The sequence below is a fragment of the Martes martes genome (assembly GCF_963455335.1).
Source record: "Martes martes genome assembly, chromosome: 4".
Classification (NCBI taxonomy): Eukaryota; Metazoa; Chordata; class Mammalia; order Carnivora; family Mustelidae; genus Martes; species Martes martes.
Window position 1 is genome coordinate 53,888,531 of NC_137891.1, and position 25,762 is coordinate 53,914,292.

Genomic DNA, 25,762 nt, shown 5'->3' on the forward strand with positions numbered 1-25,762 from the left:
TCTGTGAATCCTTTCATACCACTTTGTGGCATTAGGCAAGTGATTTTATTTCCATATGTCTTATTTTTTTTTCGATATATCTTATTTTTATGCCTGTGATATGAGGGAAGCTATCTTTATGGAGAACTTAATTATAACCTCAAAATATCTAATAAGATAGTTCAGTTGCTTATGGGTCTAGTACAGTGTCACACATAGAAGAATTGAGGAACAATACAAAAGATAACAGAAAGGAAAGAAATGTTTGAGGAGTTAGTAATGGCAAACATGTATCTGACTTTATTATTGCTGAATCTAATTAGTGGTATTTATTACAACAAATTATTTCAGAGTGCTATCTTTCCTACAAAACTAGCCTTTCTGCCACAATGTGTATTTATATGTTGTGGGACAAATATGCTTCTCAACTTGAAATGGTCTAGAGCTGCACTGTGATGTGGCTTTTTAAATTAAATTTATATTAATTAAGTATAATTTAAAAGTTCAGTTCCTCACTCACACTAGCCATAATTCAAGTGCTCAAACCTTATCTAAAGTGTTTCTGTTATCACAAAAAGTCATGTTGGGCTGTGGTGTTTGGTATTATGGATATTTTAGTTGAGTTTCTACTAGTCCATTTCGTTGAAAGTTAAGAACCTAAATCATGTTTTTTTTTTTTTTAAGATTTTATTTATTTATTTGACAGAGAGAGACCACAAGCAGGCAGAGAGGCAGGCAGAGAGCTAAATCATGTATTTTAGATGGCGGACATAGAGGGGACTGATCTACCAAGGCAAAGAGTAGGCCAAAGGTTAAACTACAAAAAAGATACACTTACCGCATGTAGCAAAACACAAAAATGAAATGGCGGTGTTGTTTATGGTGATGTGATTTTTCTGAAACAGTGAACATTCTGAACAAAGTCAGTCTTCTGTTCACTTACTCAGCAATCACACTTTTGGAAATTTAGTGTGTACTTAAACTTTTATTTTAAAAAAATAACTTGGTATCTTTAGCAGATGTAGTTCTAGGCTTAGATAATTACAAGTAGGTTTTCCACCCACATCAACGTCTAACACAGATGCAGGACAATTCTGTTGTGCAGAGAGTTCTGTATATTACAGAATGCCTGCATTCTACCCACCCTCTGCTAAATGTTGACCTGAGCATTGTGACAACCAAAAAGTACCTCTAAGCATTTCCAACACATTTCAGAAAACCTGTGCTTTATGGTGGGCCCAATATCAAGACAGTGGGTCCATCCAGCCTCATGCTATAATCATCTTAAACCTGTTTCTTTGTTGGATACTTTTTATTGATTTATCTGTTTTCTTCCATATTTTTAATTTGAAGACATAATGCTGCTGTGTGTCTAATTCTTCTTTAACACCTGTCCTTACTCATTCCTAATAGGGTAGACTTAAGTGACCAAGGATAATAGAAGAAAATTTTTTCTTTACATTTATTATGGATTTTTTAATATTCTTTTTTTAAATTAACATATACTGAATTATTTGCCCCAGGCGTACAGGTCTGTGAATCATCAGGCTTACATATTTCATAGCACTCACCATAGCATATACCCTCCCCAATGTCTATAACCCAACCACCTCTCCTTACCCCCCACCCCTCCACAGCAACCCTCAGTTTGTTTTGTGAGATTAAGAGTCTCTTATGGTTTGTCTCCTTCCTTATCCCATCTTATTATGGATTTTTATATCCATTAGAAAATAAAGCTGTATGGCTTTGTATGGGTTTAAGCATTAGCTCCATGAGCTTATGCAGTAACTAGTCCTGGGTTTTCTTAAGAAGCATTTTGGAGATAAAACAGAAGTAATTGGGGCGCCTGGGTGGCTCAGTTGGTTAAGCAGCTGCCTTCAGCTCAGGTCATGATCCCAGGGTCCTGGGATCGAGCCCCGCATCGGGCTCCTTGCCCAGGGGAGAGCCTGCTTCTTCCTCTCCCTGTCACTCTGCCTACTTGTGCTCTATCTCTCTGTCAAATAAATAAATAAATAAACAAATCAAAAAAACAAAACAACAACAAAAAACAGAAGTAATTATCACAGGACCATGATGTGTCAATAAAATGAGAACCCATTTCTTATCCTTCAAGAAAGATAAACAGACTTAAAATGTAGAGTGAGGCTGCTTAATTTTATTTTTTTATAAAGATTTTATTTATTTGTCAGAGAGAGAGCACAAGTAGGCAGAGTGGCAGGCAGAGGCAGAGAGAGAAGCATGCTTCCCACTGAGCAAGGAGCCTGATGCAGGACTCGATCCCAAGACCCTGGGATTATGAACCAAGCCAAAGGCAGCCACTTAACCAGCTGAGCCACCCAGGCATCCCTGGGGCTGCTTAATTTTAGAGGTCCGTGGATGGCCTTCAGGTAATCAATCTATGAACCCCTTTCACATTGTAGCAAAATTTTGTCATGGGTATCTGTGCAATTTTTAGAAGAGTCCATTGATACAATCAAAGGAATGGGGAAGAACTAGATAAAAGAATAATAAAGCTCCATTATAAAAAGAAGACAGAGGAGACAGATTCAGGTTTAGAAAAATCATGGAAGGAGGTAGTTGATTAGGTTACCAGTTACGGCTACTACTGAATTTAAAATGAAGCTAAAGATTGCTTCTTGGAAGAACAAATAATGAATCTACAGAAATTGTTATCTTCCTCTTCTAAGAAATGGCATATGCGAAAAATAGAAGTAGATGCATAAAAGTCTTATTAACTCCACCCAAAGTTAATGAAGCAAGAGGGGTAGCAGATAGGTAAAATGAGACACCTTTTCCTGCCCCCCCATCTTCCTGAGCCCCTCCCGAAAAGAGTACGAGAGTAGATAAATCACTGTGACCCTTTTGTGATTGACAGTATATATGGTTTTCTTGTTTTTAGTTAGGTTGTGGTCAGTGCTGGGAAATGCGGACTGTTCAGTGTGTAGTTCTTTGAATTTTGCTTGCTTTTGTTCAGAGCTGTTTTGCCTCACATCCTCACTGGAAATTCATCATTCATTTCAAAAGAAATGGTTTTCATTTTTATAGAACATTTTTGTTATCATCTTTTTTAAGAGAAGAGTGCTTACACCATTAAAATAAGTAAAATTTGAATCAAAGCAAATATGGAAAGAAAACCCACCTCCAAATTTCCCTTCTGTGGGAATCTTCTATTGATTCAGTCGGAACTGAAAGTGCTCTTGTACTCTGCATCACTCCAACATGGAGGACCAGTTTTTACTGGGTGTGTGTTGATGGTGGTGATGCTGGTGGTGATAGCTAACAGTTATGAGCATTTATAAGGGCTCGGCGTGTGTTAATTCAGTTCATGCTCACAATAGCCTGGGACATGGGTCCCAATTTTACAAACGAGGACACTGAAACAGAGCTGAAGTAGCTCAGAGTTACTGTGAACATGTCTAGTTCTGTGCACATGTCTAGTTATCTGACTCCAGAGCCCATGTTCTCAGTCACCCCATTGCCTTTTCTGGATTTTTATACTTAGGCCAAATCTTTGAATAAAGTGACCATTTAAAAGCTGCACAAACAATCTGAAAAAAGAGTTTACTAGCGTATTCATTTTATTTTTTGTTTATTTTTAAAAAGATTTTATTTGAGAGAGTATGAGAGAGAGCATAAGTGGGGAGGAGGGGCAGAGGGAGAGGGAGAAGCAGGCTGCCACTGGGCAGGGAGCCTGACTCGAGGCTTGATCCCAGGACCCTGGGATCATGACCTGAGCACAGGCAGATGCTTAACTGACTGAGCCACCCAGGAGCCCCTGGCATATTCATTTTAAATCTTGTTATGTGGAACAGTGGAAACCCAAATGAGAAGACTAAATAATGTTAGTGGTTACTTATTCCAGGACTACAGTACTGGAAGGTTCACCTCAAATTACGTTGGAAGAAGTGGAGTTCTCGAAATACATTAGTTATTTCTTTTTTTTTTTTTTTCTTTAATAAAGTGTTTCAAAGTTGAAACAAGGATGAACTTCATATTAATTGTATGGCTCTGTTTCTGTTTGAGAAGTGTGCTGACCTTTCCATGTCCTAGATTTTCCAAAACAGACAGTCTGAGCGCAGGGAGGCAGCCCCACTGCAGGCCATCAGTGGGCTTTGTTCAAGGAACTCTGTTTAGGTGCCTTTCTCCATTATACATTCTTGACTTTCCCTCCCTCCCTCCCTCTTTTCCTTCCTTCCTTCCTTCCTTCCTTCCTTCCTACTTTCCTTCCTTCCTCTCTTTCTTCCTTTCTTCCCTCCCTTTCTTCCTTGCCTTCATCTGTCTATCTAAATTACCCTAAAAGACTGTCATCGCTTATAGAAAACATCTGTTACTCTTGAAGCTTGTTAATGGTGGCCATAAAGTTTTGTCACAGGACTTCATTTTACTGGTCTTTTGTGTTTATGTACACTGTCCTGTCCTCCTGCGCTTGACTGTATATAATAAACATAATTCTAGGCCAAATTTTCTCAAGTGGTGACCAGAGGAACCTGAGTCAGAATCACCTGAGAAGCTTGCCAAAAGCTTACTCAGCTCCTAAGGTCCACCTCAGATTTGCCAGCTCACTCCCAGGGTTGTTTCCCTCCATTTGCATTTTTAACCAATACCACAGGTGTTTCTGATGTACAGGAAGTGCAAAAACCACCGTTCAGAAGGCTACATTATGTGCCATGTATACGGATGGTACTATGAGGGACAGATAGGAAATCCCTGCCCTTAAGGATCTTATAGTCTGATAAAGGAGTTAACACATGGAAATAACTGTAATAATACAGAGTAAAAATGAAGTACCATAAAAGTAGAAACCGCTACTCTAGATAGCAGAAGTAAGAGAGTCTTCTAAAGGTTTTTGTTTTGTTTTGTTTTATGTAGTGCACAATGTGTATATTTGGACAATATTTCTTTCAACACACATAAAGGCCTGCAGTTTCCTTTTCATCTCTTTTTCCATCTCACTGGGTAATTCCCAGAATTTCCATACTTTTTAGAGATTAAGGCAAAGCTTTCGTATCATTAAAAGCTACTGTATCTGGGTGGCACAGTCGGTTAAGCTTTGTACTCTTGGTTTCGTCTCAGGTCATGATCTCAAGGTCGTGAGTTTGACCCCTGTGTCAGGCTCTGCTCAGTGTGGACTCTGCTCGAGATTCTCTCTCCCTCTCCCCTTCTCACTCGTTCTCTCTCTCTCTCTCTCTCTAAAATAAGTAAATAAATCTTAAAAAAAAAAAAAAGGCTACCACATCTAAAAATGGGGGCAGAACTTTTGCCTTCCATAAATTATGAGGCATACTGGGTACTCATGGTGTTTCTGTTTTTATTTTAATTAGAGATTTTTATCATTAATATGACAGACACAGAATCACTTCCACTGTGAACTTCTTCTTTACTATGACATTGCCCAGAATTGTTTGTCCCTAGAGTTTGTGACTTGTTCAGCTGTTTTTATAAAAAGTCAGCTGTTTTTGTAAAAAGTTTTTATAAAAAGTCTGTTTTTATAAAAAGCTTTTTTAATAAAAAGCCTCCTCATGATTAGTTTATAATCTATTTATGAGTAATGCTCCTAAAAAATAAGTAAAAAGAAATAAGCCAACAATGAACCATAGAAGAAGAAACCTAACATTTATTAACCGTTATATGCTAGGCACAGTGCCAGGCAGATTTCAGAGAGGTTAAGTAAATGTACCAGTCCACACAGCTGCTAAAGCCAAGAAAATAGAAATTCTAGATCATCTGTGACCTGGTGGCTTTTATCAGTAAGTGTCATATTAGTTTATTGACAGACGTTTGAGTGCCTGCTGCATCAGTACTGGAAGGATACAGACATAAGAAACAGTGCCAGATCTTGAGGGAGCATACAGACTAATGAGAAATCAGAGACTTACCCAGATAACCAATAGAAGTATGTGAGGGGCGCTAACATTTGCAGTCATATGCTAAGTGTTTTCAACATATTACCCCATTTAACCTTCACCTGCAAAATGGTTGGAATCGCTGTCATTGTAGATGAGGAAATTGTGGTTCAGAGCAAGCAATTTACCCAGGGTTACCCAACTAGTAAGTCGCAGGGCTCAGATTTACATCCAAGTGTATAACCGCAAAACCTCTTTCTTCCAAGGGAATTCTGGTCACAGATTCTTCATTCTGACAAGGAGAATTCCAGGGTTCTTGGGAGCTGCCTTTGATGCATCTAGTTCTACCTAGAATTTAAGAATCAATGGGCTAGATGATAAGGTCAGGCAGTCCTGGCAATAGAAGCCAAAGTACAGAGGAATAGCAGTATGTGGGAGTGGATATTAGGCCAAGATACGCAACCCATCTTGAGAAGCGAGCTAGAAACGTGGTCTCTGAGAAGATCACGTCAGAACTCAAACTTCAGCCAAGGGGTGGCAAGACTTGAAGGGTTAAGTTCAAGAAATACCTGTTAAAGAAATGAACTAAACTTGCTAACTGGATGTTGCAGGAAAGGAGGGGAGGAGGGGTCAACATGAGTCAAAGCTGATTGGATGAATTACAAGTCATGCTGCGAGGACAAATGAAAGAATCTATTAGAACATAGGTTACAGTCCAAGTAATACAGAAAATAGTGTTGAGCTTTACCTTATTTATGCACTAATCTTATTTTCCTGGTGGTTAATTCATACAGAATATGTTCTATAATTGCTGTTTTCTAAGAATATAAAGCTATGCCTCAATTAATATTCTAGGATATCTCTTTAATTTTTTAAACACATAGGTAGATCTGTGCTGTCAAATACACACTCATGTATACATACATGTAAATATACATATAGAAGGACTAAAACATATTACCAGTTCACTCTTTTACAGTTTTACAAAAGAATGTTTACTTCTATAGTCAGAAAAAAATATGTTTTTAAAAAACCAAATAGCCTGGGGCACCTGGGTGGCTGAGTCAGTTAAGCGTTTGCCTTCAGCTCAGGTCATGATCCAGTCCTTGGATTGAGTCCCATCGGGCTCCTTGCTCAGTGGGGAGTCTGCTTCTCCCTCTGCCTGCTGCTCCCCCTGCTTGTACTTTCTCTCTCTGTGTGTCAAATAAATAAATAAATACTTAGAACAAAAAAAAGTATCTTCGTGTTTACTTAATGGACCATTTATAAAGTCCTTTAGAATACCTAGTAAGACATTGTGTGGAGACTATTCATTGTATGGGCTACAGAAGTCCTTTTCCAGTGACTTTTTGGGAGAACTTTGTTTCTTTACTTTCCATTTATGTAAAATTATTTAATTTTAAAATTAACATAGAATACTTAAAGTATACAAGCATACCTCAGAGATAATGCAGGCTTGGTTCCAGACCACCACAATGAAGCAAATATTGCAATAACATGAACCAGATGAATTTTTTCGTTTCCCAGTGCATGTAAAAGTTATGTTTACACTGTACATTAGCCTATTAAGTTGCAATAATAGTGTCTAAGTTGTGTCTAAAAAAGCAATGTACAATTCACCCTTGAACAATGTACTGGTTAGGGGAGCTAACCCCCATGCAGTTGAAAATCCAGGTATAATTTTGGACTCCCCAGAAACTTAACTACTAATAGTCTACTGTTTACTGGAAGCCTTACTGATAATACAGTCAGTTAACATGGTATTTTGTATATTATGTGTATTATATATACTGTGTTCTTAAAGTAAGCTAGAGAAAAGAAAATGTTACTGGGACACCTGGGTGGCTCAGTCGATTAAGTGTCTCACTGTCGATTTCCGCTCAGGTCATGATCTCAGGGTCGTGAGATCAAACCCCACCTCAGTCTCCATTCTGAGCGAGAGATCCTTTCTTTTCCTCTCCCTCTGCCCTTCCCTTGCTCGCGCTTACTCTTTCGCTGTCTCAAAAAAACGAAAAGAAGAGAAAGGAAAATGTTATTGAGAAAGTCATAAGGAAGAGAAAATACATTTACAGTACTGTACTGTATTTATTGGAAAAAATCCACCTATAAGTCAACCTGTGGAGTTCAAACCCTACAAAGGTTAACTGCATATACTTTTATTAAAAAATACTTTATTTCTAAGAACTACTAACCATCATCTGAGCTTTCAACCAGTTGTAATCACTGATCACAGATCATTGTAACAAATATAATAATAGTGACAAAGTTTGAAATGTTGTGCAAATTACCTAAATGTGACAAAGAAAAACAAAGTGAGCAAATGCTGTTGGAAAAATGGCAGCAGTAACACTGATTCCACACAGAGTTGCCACAAACCTTCCAATTTGTAAAAAATGTAGTATCTGCAAAGTGCAAAGGGAAGCACAGTGAAAAGCCTGCATACTTCGATCTTTAAAGATTTTTGGATTTCAGTCAGTAGCAATATTTTCATTTTCTTGCACTTTTCGTAACATTGGTATTACACTCTTAAAATACTTGATCAAGGAAGAAGGAAAATGAGTTTAAGTTTTCATTTGGTATTATAAAATATGATTTTATTGACCAAGTGAGCCATCATGCATGTTATGGCTGTCATTACACTAATTACAGTGCAGTCAAGCCCCAATAGTAAGATCCACAATAAGACCTTTTTCCATTTTGGTTTTGTAAAATTTCCTTTACTTTAAGAGAAGATTCCTCTTTCTTTAGAAGAAAAAAATATACCTGAAAATCTTTTTTTCCCTTTGATATCACTCTCTGATTTTAAAAAATGGGTGACATATTAAAATAAATGTCAGTTTCAAGAACTGACTTGTTTGACTTTCGGTTTGGACTATGGTTTTATTTTGCTTATAAAATCTTTAAAAGTCACCTTAAGATAAAAATTCTGATGTATCTAAATCACTTTTCTGTCAAAAACAACTATTTCTGAAATACTGGTATAAAGTTTTTTTTAAAAAGGTGTATTAACATCTTTATTTTGAGCCACCATATTAAAAATAGAATTTGAGTTTTACTTTAAACTAGTTGTTGGTATTGTGATATGCAGAATTCATGGAACTGTTTTTCTTACTATTTAGGAAATACCAGAAGGGAACCAGAGTCCGGCTGCGGCTGTTAGATCTTGAACTTACATCTAGGTTCCTGGGAGCGACCACAGATACAACTATACTCGAGGCGGATGCAATTCTCTTAGGAATCCAGGAGAGTAAAGATGCAAAATCAAAAGAAGAACATCGTGAATAAGAAACAAACTTTGCTTAGTGGAGTCACTCCTGTTTTGTTGAACCCAGATTTTCATCAAGAATGCAATTAGAAAATTGTGAATAAATGATTGAGAGAAGACACAATAAATGAAAGCTATAATTACAGCTCTTATTCATTAGAATTTTCTTTAGCTGTTTCTCCCTACCCACCCACCCCCCGCCTTTTACACCCACTCTTTCCTTTGATTGGGGTAATATAACTACTCTGAGAAATTCTGTCATTCAATAAATATGTTTTGAGTGCTTGCTACCTGCATGGCAGTATTCGAAACAGCAATAAACCAATTAGACAAGATTGCTTGCTTTGTGGAATTTCCCTTTGACTGGAGGAAATAGAAAATAAATGGGTAAAATATGGAGTGTGTTAGACAGTGATATGTGCCAAGGACAAAATAAAGCAGGGAAGACAGAGGATCTGAGTGGACATTTTTTCAAAGAAGACATACAGTTGGCTAACAGGTCCATGAGAAGATGCTCAACGTCACTCATCATTAGAGAAATGCAGATTAAACCACATTGAGATCACCTCACACCTATTAAAATGGCTGTTATCATGAAGATAAGAAACAGCAAGTGTTGGTGAGGATGTGGAGAAAAGGGAACCTTCTTGCACAGTTGGTGAGAATGTATGTTGCTGCAGCCACTATGGAAAACAGTACGAAGTTTCCTCAAAAATGTACAAATGGAAATACCATATGATCCAGCAATTTCACTTGTGGGTGCCTACCTGAAGAAAACAAAACACTAACTTGAAAAGATATCTGAACCCACATGTTCTTTGCAAAACTATTTACAATAGTCAAGATGTGGAAGCAACGTAAATGTCTATCAATGGATGAATAGACAAAGAAAATGTGGTGTGTGTGTGTTTATATATGTAAAATTCAGCCATAAAAAAGGAAATCTTGGCATTTGACAACATGGATGGACATTGGAGTTATTATGCTAAATGAAATAAGAAGAAAGATAAGATGGCATATTATTCACTTATATGTGGAATCTGGAAGGGGAAAAAACAAAAACAAAAACAAAACAAAAAAAAACCGAGCTCATGGCTACAGTGAACAGACTAGAGATTGCCAGAGATGGGAGTGGGGTACTCAGAATGAGTGAAGGCAGTTAAAAAGTACATACTTCGCACTTGCAGCTATAAAATAAAGTCACAGGATGTAATATACAGCATGGTGACCATAGTTAATAATGTTATGTATTTGAAAGTTGCTAAGAGAATAGATCTCAAAAGTTTTTATCACAGACAAAAATTTTGTAGCTGTGTATGGTGTTGATGTTAACTAGGCTTATTGTAGTGATCATTTTGCAGGAAATCTCTAATGTTACGCACATTAGAGTGTTAGTTTAATATATTAAAACTAATATATTACATATTAACTATGTCTCAAAAAAAAATAAAGCAGGGAATGGAGTTGTGAGGTGTCAGAGTGACAGATTGAAATTTAAGTGTAGTGTCAATGGAAATCCTCACAGAAGAATCTGCTTTTTTATAATGAATAATTTTTATTTTTCCACTGATACAGTATTTAGAAAAACTGTTCTTAGGGCATCTGAGTGGTTTAGTCAGTTGGGCATCCAGCTCTTGGTTTCAGCTCAGGTTGTGGTCTCTGTGTCCTGGAGTCAAGCCCTGCCTTGGGCTCTGTGGTCAGTTGGGAATCTGCTTGAGATTCTTTCCATCTCCCTCTTCCCCACCCTGTACTCACACATGCTCTTTCTCAAATAAAATAAAATCTTAAAAAAAAAACAAACTCTTCTAAGAACTTGTCTTCTTAATTGAGGTATAATTGATATATAACATTGTATCAGTTTCAGATACACAGCATAATGATTTGATATTTGTATATATTGTGACATGATCACCCCAATAAGTCTAGTTAATATCTGTCACCATAAATAGTTTCCAGGAATTCACTTTTGAATAATACCTGAAGGAAATGAGGGAGCTAGTACATGAGTCTCTGGGAAAGAGTTTTCTGATGGAGGAAATGGCTAGTGCAAAGGCCCTGAGGCAGGACTGTGCCTGCCCAGCTTAAGGAACACAGGAAGAAAGCCATTGTAGCTGAAAGTGAGAGGAGTAGGAGATGAACCTTGAGAGTAGGAGATGCCTTGTAGGTCCTGGTATGGATTTTGTCCTTTACTCTGAGATGGAGGGTCTTTGAGAATTCTGAGTTGAAGAGGGATATACTCTGACATTATAGCAGAATCCTGAGTAGATTGAAGATGAACAGCAACAGCAAGATTTATGAGGAGACTTGTAGGTAATTCAGATGAGAGGTGATGGCAGCTTGAGTGAGTATGGTAGCAATGCAGGCAGTGAAAAGTGGTAATCTGGGTATATTTTGATGGTAGAGACAGTGGTATTTCCTAACATTGGATGTAGATTATGAGATAAAGAGAGCGGTGAAAATGCCTTTTCAACTCTTACGACACCATTCTAAAAGCTAGTTTTTAATCACTGAAGTTCCCATTTATACTGGGTTGAAAAGTGCCCCCCCCAATTCATGTCCACTCAGAACCTGTGAAGGTGACCATTCTTTGAAATAGTTTGCAGATGTAATCAAGATGAGGTCATGCTGGATTAAAGTGGGTCTTAAATGTAATATGACTGTTGTCTTTATATGAAGAGGCAAATTTGGACACAGACAAAAAAACACAGGGAGAATGTCGTGTGACAACTGAGGCAGAGATTGTAGTTAGGCTACCACAAGCTAAGGAATGCCAAGGGTTACTGTGTTTTGTCCCACAATCCGATTGGCAGCCCGTTATCGTATCTCTAGTTTCCTCTGCTCCATGTAATAATCTCTCTTGCTTCACTTCTTTGTATAACATGTCCTCCATTTTGCAGCCTTGATGAAAACCTCCATCAGGGTCTTAACCAAGAGAATTAGTGCCCCCAAACATCAGTAACCTAATTATACCCAGGTTGAGATAGCCAAGAAAATCAGTTTTCGGTGAACAATCTTTGTTTCTTTAATAGTAAAGTAAGGTAAGTATTTGAATCAAGTCAGTATTCTTCTTATAAGTCAACTAGTCATGCCCAACAAATGAACAGAACAATGATCTCACAGCGTTTGTGTCAGCTCAGGTCCTCTGGGAAACAGATGCTAAGAGTAGGAAGTACAACTCTGGGAGTAAGGTCTGTGAGAGATAAAGGGTGAAGGGGCAAGGTTTTATAGATTTTGAGGCAAGATTTGGTTGTGTAGACATTTATGTATTCCTTAGCAACTGAAAGCTCTGTGATTAATCAAGAGTTTATGTCTTTGATCAGTAATACTTTAAAAGAATTTTCTCTAATAAATATGGACCATGGTACATTTAAAAAAAAAATAGTAGACTATATTTTCTGTATATCCCTGAAATTCTTTCTAAATACTAAACCTGGCCTATACTGGAGAAAGCATATTGTGTAGAATCTCTGTAGATGGAGAGATGCCAGGGAGAAAGGTGAAAGCAATAGAAATGGCATGCAGAATATGTGGTGACTCGGACATTTGCTAATGCTAGTATGAACTGACTGCACAGAGATTTTGTGGTGAAATGGGGAGGCAAGATACCACAGGGGAGGCCATGGGGTTTGGAGAACATAAGATAATGACCCCATGTCTCTATATATCTCTCTGCAGTAGAGATGAAGATTACTGTGTTTTGTCCCAGTATGCACATAAATCCTGCCCTGTCATTCATCTGGAGGGAGATGGCATTGGCAGCCCTACAAACGACCTTACAGAGAGGAGAGAGAACACCTTCTCTGGACCTTAACTTGGAGCCATCTAGAGATGCTTAAGGGGAACACTGGTGAAGGCAGAAGCTGATCTCGGTCTTGAGGCAGGAGGGTGGAAACAAAGCCAAAACAGACGCTAGGGTCCTATACGGATGAGCGAGACTTATCTATTTAGCTAAAGCTCTTTGTTATAGGGGAGCTCTGTGTCTGTCTCTCTTATGAACCATGGAAACTGTAGAGTCTTCCTTGCACATTACAGCCTTTTTACAAGTGGTCATCCAGTCCACACTGTTTAAGCATCCATGACAGGTTCCTTCCTACCTCCCTAGGCAGGCTTAGAGAATTATTTAGAGATAACCATTGTAATGTTAATTCACCTCATGTGAGTAAGTCTTTAATTTCTGGTTTACCAGAGGATCAAACTTGATACTCTCCTTTTTGCTTTTTGTGGAATGTCTTCTCTGGTTTTTCTAGTTCTTGCTCCACACCTGTCAAGTAACATTTAAGTTAGGTTATGTGGAGACTGATTATGATATCCATTTAATCGATTTCCCAGGACTTTTTTTGGTCCATTAGTCATTTCAAATTTCATTAACACCTGCACCAGAGGGTGAATGGGAAAGGGAAAGGTGTTAAACAAAGATAGAAATGAGTAATGGACCAGATTTTTTTTTTTAAACAAAATTATAGGCATGGAATTACCCTAAATTGTCATCCATTTTGTGGTTCTGTTGGAAATTTACTAGCGTATTGGGCATCACTAAATATATCTAAAAGATAGTTACACAGTACCATCATTCAGACATACCCTTATTTCTGAGCAATAAGCTTGCAGCATTTCCCCACAGTCCTTGTCTCAGCTGCCTGCCTGAATGGAATTCCCACTCCTTTTGGTATGGTTTTGAGAGTTGGGACATCCTCTTTATCTATTGGCTTCTGTGGTATTTACTGCATCCAAAATGAAAGATTTGGATGTAAATGTTGCCTGGAAAAGACACAATATCTTGCTTTCTTTTATTCATTCATTCGAAGTAATTATTGCTGTCACAGTCTCATGTGCATTGTTTCCAAACCATAATGATTTGAGACTTATAGAGCATGGTAAAAGAGTTGGATTGTTTTTTCAAGCAGGCAATTTTGTGAAGCAAATGGTAGTAATCTGAGCCACTATTTGGTTTCTAAAGATTTCATCTGTCCACAGGATGATTTCAGAAGCCTTATAATTCCCTACCTGGAGGCTAAAATCCCATGTTTAAAATCCCAGTTTTCCGTTTTCCACAGGTAGAATGCAGGTGTGAGAATGTAAAATAAGTCACTCTCATTCACAGAGTTTCCTACATTTTGGCTCAGAGCATCTCTGAGTTCTTTGTAATTAGTTTAAAAGAAACATAGGGGAAAAGTTAGTCTTTTCAAGTAAACTGCATGGTTCCCTTAGGAATTTATACTCAAATGTGTATTTATTTTTAAAAACCAAATGATATGAATATAAGAAATGCAATACTGGGTCAGCCCAATGGTCTAACCAGCCTGTGGTTTCAAAGTCCCATAGTTTTCCATTAATGTTGGCCTCAGAAGTTTGGAGATTTGTTTCAAACTCCCTGCGTTGTTTTTTTTTTTTTTTAAATACTTAAATCTGGATTTACCATTCATTGATTAAACCTTTCCTGAATTTACTTATATCTACAATGTACATCACCTAAAGAAATGAGTTCCCCCAATGGCAAGGGTACCACACCTTACTCATCCTGAGATTATAACAAGGGCTACTACAGGGCAGTGAAGAAATGAGTCACTTGCTCTATCACAGTTGTTCTCTTGATCGTACTACTTACGTCCCTCCTGCATGCAAAACTCACTCACTCCCGTCCCACAGTGCTGCCTCCCACCCTGCAAAAGCTCATTAATCATGGTATCTGCCAAAAGCTTAGGATCTTGTGATCCTTATCAGCATAGGCTAGGTTTGTATTAAAAATAATTGTATGGATATATGGAAAACATAATCTATTTTTCTAGCGATATAGCACAGTCGATATTTACCAGAGAAAAGTCTTTAAAACATTGCAGACTTGCATAATCAGAGCGATTTCAGCTGCTAGGGAATATGTAAATGTCTACCCAACCAAATCCTGCCTGTAAAACTCTAAAATGTATTACTCAGTCGCCTGTCCCCAAAACATTTCCTGCTTTTTAAAATAGAGAATACCGAACAGGATTTAAAGCTTTCCTTGATGACTCAGGGCTACCATTATGGAAAACAATTTCATGATGATGTGATTTCCTAGGGATTTTTAAGGTGGGTAGGGCTGCTAGCTCCTACTGAATGGCCCCAGAACCTGCACTCTGAATTTTCTTTTAACTTGTTACCTATCACCTCCCTTTCCTTATCAGCTGATACTTTGTGCTTATGTTGGTGTACCTGCTTCTAGTTCCCTTGTTGCTTTTAATCTGTGTTAATCTCATTTAGGGTCATAGACTAAATCGACTCTCAACAACTATTCTTTTTTTAATTCTCCTTTTCGCTTTAAACATTTTGGCCACCTCTTTTCTCTGCTGTCAGATGCCACTTTTATGTGTGTCTGTGTGCTTATCTATGCCTATCTTAAAAAGCTTGTTTTAGTAGTCTGGAGGAGGATTGAGAGTAATTGTGTAAAATTGTAGAAATGTGCATAAATTTTGTGATATCTCCTTTCTATTTTGGAGCCATTTGTCCTCATTTACAGAACTGCAGCAGTGTTTTAGATGTTAAAAGTTGTTTCAGGGGCCCCTGGGTGGCTCAGTCCGTTAGGCGTCTGCCTTCGGCTCAGGTCATGATCTGGGATCGAGTCCCGCAAGAGAGATCAAGTCTCTTGCTGTCTTTGTCTCTTTTTCAAATAAATGAATACAAATTTTTTTAAAAGTTATTTTCAGTCTATCACTGAAATGAAAGGTTTTAGAAAGAGAAAGCAAATAAGAAAATAGACTGTTTTTAAAAATCAATTTCCTTGACCTTAATTATCTAGATAAAAAAGTAGATGAAAGGATGGTTGGATTCATTATTTCTGCTTTGAAGCCAATTAGTGCTGTGCAGATTTATCTGTTAGAAGGTCATTTATTCTTTCCTAATCAATTGTAAATATCTCCAAGGAGGGAATTGCTTTTTACTTTTTTTTTTATCTTCTGTGCCCAACACAGTGTCAAATACAGAGAAAATATTCATCAATATTTGTTGAGAGTAATTTCCCTGATCCAGTGGCCATAATTGCACAAGATTATCTGTCAGTTAGAGACAGATTAATTGTTCTGCATATTCTGCTTCCTCAGGTAGGAAGCAGGCATCTTTGGCCATGAGATGGCACAAGTCTTCTAGATGACCTCCCGCTTCTCTCTTCCTTTTTTCCCTGTCTTCACACCAACTCCTCACCTCTGCTGCCACCCTATGATTTCTGAGTAAATGATGTTTCACTATTTTGTTTTAGAGATTTGAACAAAAATTAAAAGATGATGCTACATGGGCAAATTTCATGCATACAGATTTCAAGTACCCATCCGAATCTGGTTCATATCTCCTGGTAATTTTATAGCAAAAAGCTGGTTGCTGGGCCTGTGTATCCACGTTTAGCATTTTCCTGACCCACAGAGCAGGAACAGGAGGTGACGGTGTGTGTCATCGAAAGGACACCTCGTTATTTTATGTTAACTGTGCTCTTTTATCTCTCTGTTCGTATTACTGTATTACTGTATTTACTGCAGCCAGGAAGAATTTATAGAGTCTAAAGAGTGAGCAGTTTGAGGAGACTGAAGAAGGGAAGGCAAAGAATTCCGTTTTCCTTTTTTTAGCCTTTTGGTTCTTTCATGAACTGCATGCAGGTCTTAAAGACTTCCAGTGCCCGCTGACTTCTTCCTGCCTCTGGGTTCTTTTCTTTCCATCACTCATAGATATTGTTTATGCAAGTGTTGACAGGCAGCTTTTTCCTCAAGGATGCTGGAAGGATGGTTACATTGAAGCTAAACATTAGGCTCCCTGTCCAGTACCACAGAAAGTGGATGGGGTGGGGGGGGCTCTTAAATTTGTCCTCCCAAAGAGATAATCTCTGCTTTTTGGTTTGAGAACCACTCATATGCCCCCATTCTCCTAGTAAGTGATGGCTTGTTAAACTTTTCTCCATGTATATACACAAAACAGTGTGACTCAAATGAAGTGAATATTCACATTGTCCACACAGTAAAACTTCATCAATTCCATCTGTTTCTTCTAGTGCAAGCTCCACAGATTAAACTGTGACATAGCAGGTGAAATATTTCTATTTACCTTAAGATGAAAACACAAGCAATGGAAACTATGACAGAGGCCCAGCTAGATTCAAGCATCTAACATTGGGCAGCCCTCTTATGTGTGCTTTCATGGGAAAATTCTAGGGATTTGTTCATTTAATTACTTATTAGGATGGAAGAACAGAGAAGTAGAACTGCTCTTCGCTGTGTCCATTCTGAGTTAAATAGTTAAAACAGCAACAGTGATTTAAGAACCATTTTTCAGCAGTCACATATACTTTATTAAAACCAACGTAAGCTCTGTGCTGAAAACTGCTCATTTTTTTGACCTCCAGCTCAGCTTTATGAGGCTGATTCCCTGAGAAATAGATATAGATAAGTGAAGGCACCAGTACACCTTAATATGTGGTTTTGAAAGTGACATTAATTATAAATCATCACTTCCAGAAGGATATTCTGGCCCCAGAATTTTTTTCCCACTGAACATTCAAAGATAATATTTCTGTCTCTGGCAAAGGTAACACCTTTTTAAATCTAAACCTATCATCCTTGTTATGATAATAGAGAAAGTACAAAGGTATATAATTCTCCACCTTTGATTGATTAATTCCATGTTTCTGATATTTTCTGGTCAGTTATTTTTTTAAAGATTTTTTTTAAGATGATTTATTTATTTAGAGAGTGAGCATGAGCAGGGAAGGGTCAGAGAGAGAGGGAACAGCTCAGCAACATGAGACTCAACCTCACGACCCACATACTTGAGCCAAAATCAAGAATTAGATGCTTAGCCAACTGCCACCACCCAGGCGCCCCTGGTCAGTTTTTTATCATGGGTTACCTCTGTGTTAGATAACTTACCAGTAATCTTTCAAAGATCTTATCTAAAAGGCATGGAAAAGTATTATGAACTTTAAAAATGACATTTTCTCACAGTACTTCTAGTGTATTAAGATTACATTAAAAACCAGGAATATACATATATGATGTATTATATATAATAATGTAACATATATATATATAAAATACATTCCCTCCACCCTTAACTCAGATATCTCTCAAATGACCAAAGGATTATTAAGTTTGTTTCCTTTCTCAGTCTACTTTTATATTAATTTTTTAGTAACTTAAAATATTAATTTTTAAGGATTTATATCCTAATTCCAGTAGAAAATGAGTAACTTACAAAAGTTCTACTTTCAGTGAAATTACTGCTGAGTCAGAGATTCATTTGTGCAATAGAAACCCTTCTACCTGATTGCTTTGGGAGCTGAGTAATCTGGATATATAAGCACCAGATATTCCAGAACTCTTTTCTCCCGCTGACCTCATGTTACTGAGGCTGCAGAATCCCCCAGTGTAGCCTGTGCCTGGAAATGCTTCCAGCCAACCTCTCTCTACCTCCCCACCTCTCTTATCCTACTTCCTGCCGCCATGTCATTCAAGCCCCAGACAGTCTGGCTTAACCAGCTTTCCGGGTAGGCAGGACTCACTACAGGCAATTCTATTGTAATAAGTGCTTAAAGGAAACAAATAGAATAAGCAGCAAATGGTAATATATTTTACAAGCGGGTATTATATTTTCAGTTTTTCTTATGACTTGTTGGGTTTCTGTCCAGTTTGTCCTGGTCTTTTCATTTTAGTTTGCCCATGTTTTAATATTCTCAAAATAGCTTATCTTGAAATCTTGCCTTCCGTTTTGTATAGAACCCAGAAGGAGAATGGCGCCTTTCTGAGAAGCCAAATAACTCTGTGTCATATTGTAACAAACAGAACCTTTACTTGGGAGCAAAGTATCACCATAGTTAAATGCTCTCCAGATGCCTGCTTTGCCACCAGAGTGTAAACAGATATTTTCCAGTCTGTATTTACCTCTTCAAAATGCAGCCCTTAAAAAAAAAAAAAAAAAGGCATTAAAAGTTTCTCGCCTCCAACTGTGGACAATTAGTATTTTCCTCCATTTCGGGCATCTAAGAAGGATTAGAACCTGGCCTGCCATTCTGGAAACTCTACTGATTGGCTTAACAGTGTGAAAGTCCGCCTGGACTGCGGGGGGTGGGGGTGGAAGGGAGTTCGGGTAGCAATCCTTGGACCCATTCCTGTTCCCTAGAGGCTTTCAGTGAGGGAATAAAAAATGAGAAACAAGTAGAAAAGCTTAAAGGTTTAAATTAGCATAATCCAGTATGGGGGTCATCTCTAATAATGTCTAAAGATTCTAGAAATCCTTAGAGCTCTCCACTGTGGACTTACCAGGGGCTCCTTGAAAGATGCTGCAGACATAACATTTCATCTGGGGATGAAGCTATTCTGGGGATGAGGAGTACAAGGAGGAACGCAGATGGCGCTGTTCTCCCTGAGCTTACACTTCAATGAGCAAACAGATAATTGTACACTTACTCTCAAAAATAAATATGTAAGCATAGATTTGGTGAGTTCCAGAAATAAAAAGCTCAGTTTACATGGAAATGTAAATTGGTTTAGATTGGAGGAGTCAGGGGGAATTGGGGATGGGACAGGGAGAGAGGAAATACGAAACAGGGAGAGGGGGCAGACAACCAGATAGAAGCACTGCTGTATGTGAAGACCCAGAAGTGTATGATAACTTGTCCGTTGCAAGGACTGAAGAAAATGCTAATATGCAGAGATGGCAGGGCCATCGTGGGGCTGAGTCAACCATGATGGTTTTACAAATTTGACGACTTTGAAACTGCTTCTTTGAAGATAATGAAAAACTTGAAAATTTAACAATCAGTGCAATAAAATTACCACTTGGTTAGAGACAATCTAAAAATATTTGTGTGAGCTGTATTCACGAGGGATTGAGTTCAACTGCAAGTAAGAGAAAAGCCAACAACAGTGGCTAAAGCCATGGAGTGGCTTCCCTTTCTCACACAAGTACAAAGCTAACCAGTGGCTGGCTGTTGGTGGCCCAAGGTCTCTGTGATTTTCTAGGCTTTTCCCTCATGGCTACAAGGTGGCTACTTGGGCTCCGGTGTCAGTCACTATCTCAACTTTACAGGCAGGGGCAGGAGTAATGTGTGTATCAGGAAAGCAAAATCTTGGAACTTGTCCACAGACTTTGCATGAATTTTTTTGGTCAGAAGAGTGTCATATGGCCATTCCAAGTTGCCAGAGAAAAGAAAAAGTGTTTTTTAAGCTGGGCATCAAAATTGGTTTCTCTTAATAAGGAAAAAGAGGAGTATGGATAGTGGAAGGGCAATTAGTTGTCCTTGCAACATAAGGTTTTTTAGCCCACTTTGTGGTTGAAAATGCTTTTTTCTATATCCATGCAAGTGATTTTGTTACATGTGTTTTATTTATTTTTTATTTATTTTTTAAAGATCTTTTTAAAGATTTATTTATTTTAGAGAGACAGAGAGTGCACGGAGGGGCAGAGGGAAAGGGAGAAGGGGAGAAACAGACTTCCTGCTTAGGGAGTCTGACACAGGGCTCGATCCCACAACCCATGAGATCATGTTCTGCACCAAAATCAAGAGTTGGACACTTAACCGAATGAGCCACCCAAGGGCCTCTTGTTATACATGTTTTAATAAGTCAAGACTTGGGGAATGTGTTCTTCATCCTTTATAGTCCGAAGAAGTCTGTTTTAGTATTAACTGCAGTTAAACCAAAATGAATCTTCTTATGATGAATGCATTTGATTGACACGTGTGTTTAACACAGATTGGTTTCACTTAGGGCTGCATCTTGTCCTGCTCCACAGAACTGGAGCATTTGCTCTGTTCTCTTCCCCTGTTAAAAGACAGACAGTCATGTGTTGGCTTCTGTAGTCTGTCTGTTGTGGCGTGGGGGTGAAAGAAAACCATGAAATAAACTTTCTAAATGATTTAACCAGTTCAAGCTGTATACCATCTATTATACTTCTGTTTTAGAACTCTAGATTAGCTTTCCCATCAGTATTTTCAGAGATCCTCATTCAATTGAACATCCTTCTGGGTTGAACTTGAGCCAAGGAAATGATTGGGTATGAATGGTAAAAAGCATGAAGTAGGCATAGCTCGACCAGGCATCTGGGTTGCCATGACTTACTTTTCATGTATTACTGCAGCTGTTATTGGGATGGATGCTTCTGTATGGGTTTTGGCACATTTTCTGCCAACAGTGCCCCTTAAGCACTTACCCACATATGGGTATATATGATAGCTAGCCTATATGATAACCCCCAATTATCTCCACTTTTTTGTATTCCCATTCTCATGTAGTCCCTTCCCACAGTGTGTCAAGGTTGGTCTGTGTGACCAATAGCATAGATTCTACTGGCTAGGACATAAAAGATACTGTGGCTTCTGCTTGCTCTCTTCAATCACTCATTCTGGGAGAAGCTGGCTGCCATGCTGTAAAGACACACAAGAAGCCGTATGGAGAGGCCCATGTGATGAGTAAATAAAGCCTACTGGGAACAGCCAGCACAGAACTGAGATGTTCTGCTACCAGCCCTGTGAATGCACCATCTGGGAAGCAGATCCTCCAGCCCCAGTCAAGCCATCAGATGACAGAAGCCCAGGTTGACATCTTGCCTGAAACATCATGAGTGACCCTGAGCTAGAATGATGCAGCCATTTCTATATCCCTGATGATTCACAGAAACTGAAATATAAAAATTGTTTGTGGTTTTTAAGCCACTAACCTTTGTAGTTATCTATAATGCAGCAATAGATAATATTTTGCATAGTTGTGCTTTCTACCCTGTGGTACCACAGATACTGATGAGTGTTGGCTTGGCCCAAGCATCTGGATAGATCAGGAAGTTAACACTCCTGAGGATGACCTTGACCAATAGGATGGAAGCCAATGGATATATGGACTTGCTTCCTATCTTTCAGGAGGACAATTGTGGAAGGCATTAAATGGGCTCCTCAGGTGGTCCTTGGGCGGAATCAAGCCCCTGCTTCCCATAGTAGGGTGTTTCCCGCCTTTGCTGTCATCCTTTCCCTGATCTGACTTCTCCTCCCTCACATGAGATCATCTGCACACAAGCCCCTGATATCAGCCCTTCCTTAAGGGAAACCCAAGTTAAAATAAAAAGTTAAAATAGCCCCAGGACTATGCCAAATGAGAATGTGAACATTTAACTTAATAGAATGAGAGCAACGGGCTCAGCCTAGCTCAAGTGGAATGTACAGATTAGAAGCTTGCTTTATTAGAGAACTTCTTTGGTAGTATAAGGCTAAATTCGTTTTTCCTTTTTCTTCTCTTAAAAAAAAATGTGAGCATTTTAGATGATGTCAGCTTTGAAAGTTTCCTAATTAGACGTTTACATGTCAAGGACCCTTATAAGCTCTTTCTCTTGCCATTAATGAGGAGTAAAATAGCTCCTGAAGAAAAAAGGTAAATTGTTCATATTGCATTCCTTCGTTCTCAGAAAAGAAAGCTCATTCACAATAGGCATGATTGCCAAGTTCAGGCACAGTTAAGAAGTTCCTTAGGGCTTTGGTGTTCACAAAGGAAGAACCCCCCTCTGCCCCCCCATCAGCCTGCATGGTGGTCTGCCGAAAGAATGAGGGCTCATTGGAACAGTGTTTTCCTAAGGATAGGGAATTCAAACTTGTTTCACTATGTAGGGATGTCTTTCTTCATCTCTGTCCACATACAATTATTCTGTATATGGCATGTTTTGGGGTAAGAGTGGAATGAGTTCTTTCAATTTCACACCAACCATGGAGCTCCAAGATGGTGAGAGACAAAAGTAGCTCTTTTAATGGGTGTTTTAGTCCATTCATCTCTTTCTGATGAAAAGAATTGTTATTATGCAGTCGGATTTATTTTTCTTAACTAAAAGAGTTCTCTTGCATTAATCTAATTTCATCAACCGTCTGAAGTCTGAAGGAGTACCTTAAAGTCATTTGACTTCAAAAATTTAAGGAAGCTATAAGGGCTGGATTCTTTTGGCTAAGACAGTATTCTTCACCCGTGTGAGAGATGGTCAGTAAGAAGAAGACAGAACTTCAGTCCAAGTCCAAGTCCACCTGACTCAGATCCAGGTTTAAGTACCGTCCGTTTGCTTTTCATAACCCTAACCAACCTCACAAGTTCAAATTCAGAGCTGTGATGAAGCTAAAAGCTATTCTGGCCATGAGTAAAGTATGACTATAAATTTGGGTATTCACATGAAGCTGACAGAATGAGAGCTGATCGAGTGGGAATGAGACAGAAATGAGGACCACAACAGAGGATAGTGGACTTTGGAATTACAGAAACTGAAACCTTACCAAAGGGCTGTTGGTCATTCATTTGACATTTATGGAGTGCCACAAGGTGCCTGATGCTTTGCTAACTGCATAAAGATGACAAAGGCACAGACCCGGTCCTCAAAAAGCTCAGCCCAGCAAGAAATAGGACTTTGTTTTTTAGAAAAATAAGTGATTCATTGATGGTATCATTTTTGAAAATTTTTCAATGGGATATTTGTAGACCAGGACCGTCAGTAGAGTTAGAGATTGATACATTCCCATTACATACTCCTCCTTCCCAGTAAAATAACTGTACAAGAGAATATAATTGAAAGCTTTTTGGAAAGTGCCTGACAAATGTTAAGTCTCCACCAAGCTAGGTGCATATAATGGCTCAAGGTTTCCATTTCCAACTCAGTTGTTTTCCCTCAAGACTCAAAAGCCTAGTTTCCTAGGACTTGCTCTCTTCTCCTTACCATTCAGGGTTTTCGCCATGACCCCCACCTTTTCTCGTTTCTTCTGATGGCAAGGGAGAGGGGGCTGCACTGGAACTTGCCCGTGAACTGAGACCCATTGAGAGCTGATCCTTTTGACCAAAGTATCAAAGCAATCCAGCTGCGGATTAAGGAAACAGAAGGCTCTGAAGCTTTGGTTTAAGAGTCAGGTCATGGAACTCTTTGAAGAACTTGAGCTTTCGGAGAAAAAGTACGAAGCAAGTTCCAAATGCACATTCATACTGAGATAGAAGACACAGAAATATAAAGTCAAGTGAGGGATTCTTTAGCAAATATAACAACATCCATATCTTAATGAGCGGTATAGCCTTTGATGTAAGTTTCCATGGTAGACAAATGCTTATTTCAACTGCTCAAAGCAATTTCCTTCAGGAATTTCCTTGAAAGTTGGCAGCGCATTCTTTTGAATATCCTCAGTAGAAGGAATTTTATCCTTTAAGAGAAGACTTAATGTTTTGTTAAAGAGTCAAAAAGCCATTTAAAGCCAAATATGATGAAACACTCCCTCCATCCCCAAGTGATCAAGCAGAGTAATACTGTTTGGGACTATAAAGTAATGAGGCTGGCTTGGGCGCATGGCCTCAAATGGATGCTGGGGCCATGCCACAAAACCCAAAACGTTTTTTGTAGCCAGTTGTGTTAGTTTGCTAAGGCTGCCATAACAAAATATCACAGGCTGGATGGCTTAAACGACAGCAATTTATTTTCCCACACTTTTGACAGCCAGAAGTCTGAGCTCAAGGTGTTGGCAGGGTTGGTTTCTCCTGAAACCCACCCCTTGGCCTGCAGATGGTCATCTCTCGCTGTGTCCTCACGGGGCCTTTCCTCCCCACGTACATCCCTGGTCGGAGACAGCCCTGGAGCCTCTTGGTGTCCAAGGTTAGCTCCTAACACAAGTCGTCTCTGAGTAAGCGTATCATCTTCCAAGTGCCCTATTCATAGAGACACATCATTTTTACGAGTAAGGACTGGTGTGCTTGTTAGAAGCAATTTACTTCTGCCTCTGGATGAATGGATCGACAAAATGCGGTATACAGGTACCGTATTGCGCAGCCTTGAAAAAGGAAGGAAATTCTGACCCAGGGTACAACATGGAGGAAACTTGGAAGACATTGTGCCAAGGACAAGATTGTATCATTTCCCCTCTATGAGGTACCTAAAATAGTGGGATACATAGAGACAGAATGTAAACCAGCAGTTACCAGAGGCCGGGAAGAGGAGAAGGAAGAGTCATTGTCCAAGCGGTACAAGTTTCAGTTGGGGAGGAGGAAGTTCTGGAGGTGAATGGTGGGTTGTTGCCCAACGATATAAGTGTGCTTAATGCCACTGCTATATGCTTAAAAATGGTTAAAATGGCACATTTTAGGATGTTATATATATTTTACTGCAATAAATATTTTAAAAAATTAATCTGTAGTTGCTGGTCAAGAAATAGAGCCTCAGCCTTCCAGTAATAAATGTGACTTGGGGCACCTGGGTGGCTTGGTCGGTTAAGTGTCTTCGGCTCGGGTCATGATCCCAGTGTCGTGGGATCGAGTCCCACATCAGGCTCTCTGCTCAGCCGGGAGTCTGCTTCTCCCTCTCATGCTCCCTCTCTTCTCTCTCTCTCTCTCTCTCAAATAAATAAAAAAGAAATCTTTTAAAAAATAAATAAATGTGGCTGAATAGGGCCTATCTATTGAAACAAAAAATTTATGTATAGACCTAGGGGTAGAGATAGCCCAGAGACCCACAAAGTGGAATTGTTATAATAAAATATGTAGTATTTTAATTATTTCTGAGCAATAATTATCTCAGTCATGCACAGTAATAGCAGTTTAGTGACCTGTATTTGTAGCTTAATGGTGCTGTGGGCCATATGAACCTTCCTACCAGGAGCGGCCACATCTCAGGCTTATTATATGAGATTGCTGCCCACACCCAAGACCTAATCTGGTTAAAGCATAAA

General features: G+C 38.8%; 1 protein-coding gene across 2 annotated transcripts in view; it reads left to right on the forward strand.

Moving 5' to 3' along the window:
• Positions 1-12,450, forward strand: part of LOC308341927 (tumor protein D52) — a gene marked incomplete at its 5' end in the record, with an annotated part of 228,157 nt that extends 215,707 nt beyond the window's left edge. For both annotated transcript variants that reach the window (XM_080802073.1, XM_080802071.1), the window contains one exon: positions 8,942-12,450. In XM_080802073.1, coding sequence (XP_080658199.1) covers positions 8,942-9,107 — 166 coding nt within the window. In that variant the 3' untranslated portion in view covers positions 9,108-12,450. The remainder of the gene's footprint in view (positions 1-8,941) is intronic.
• Between the last annotated feature and the right edge of the window lie 13,312 nt (positions 12,451-25,762).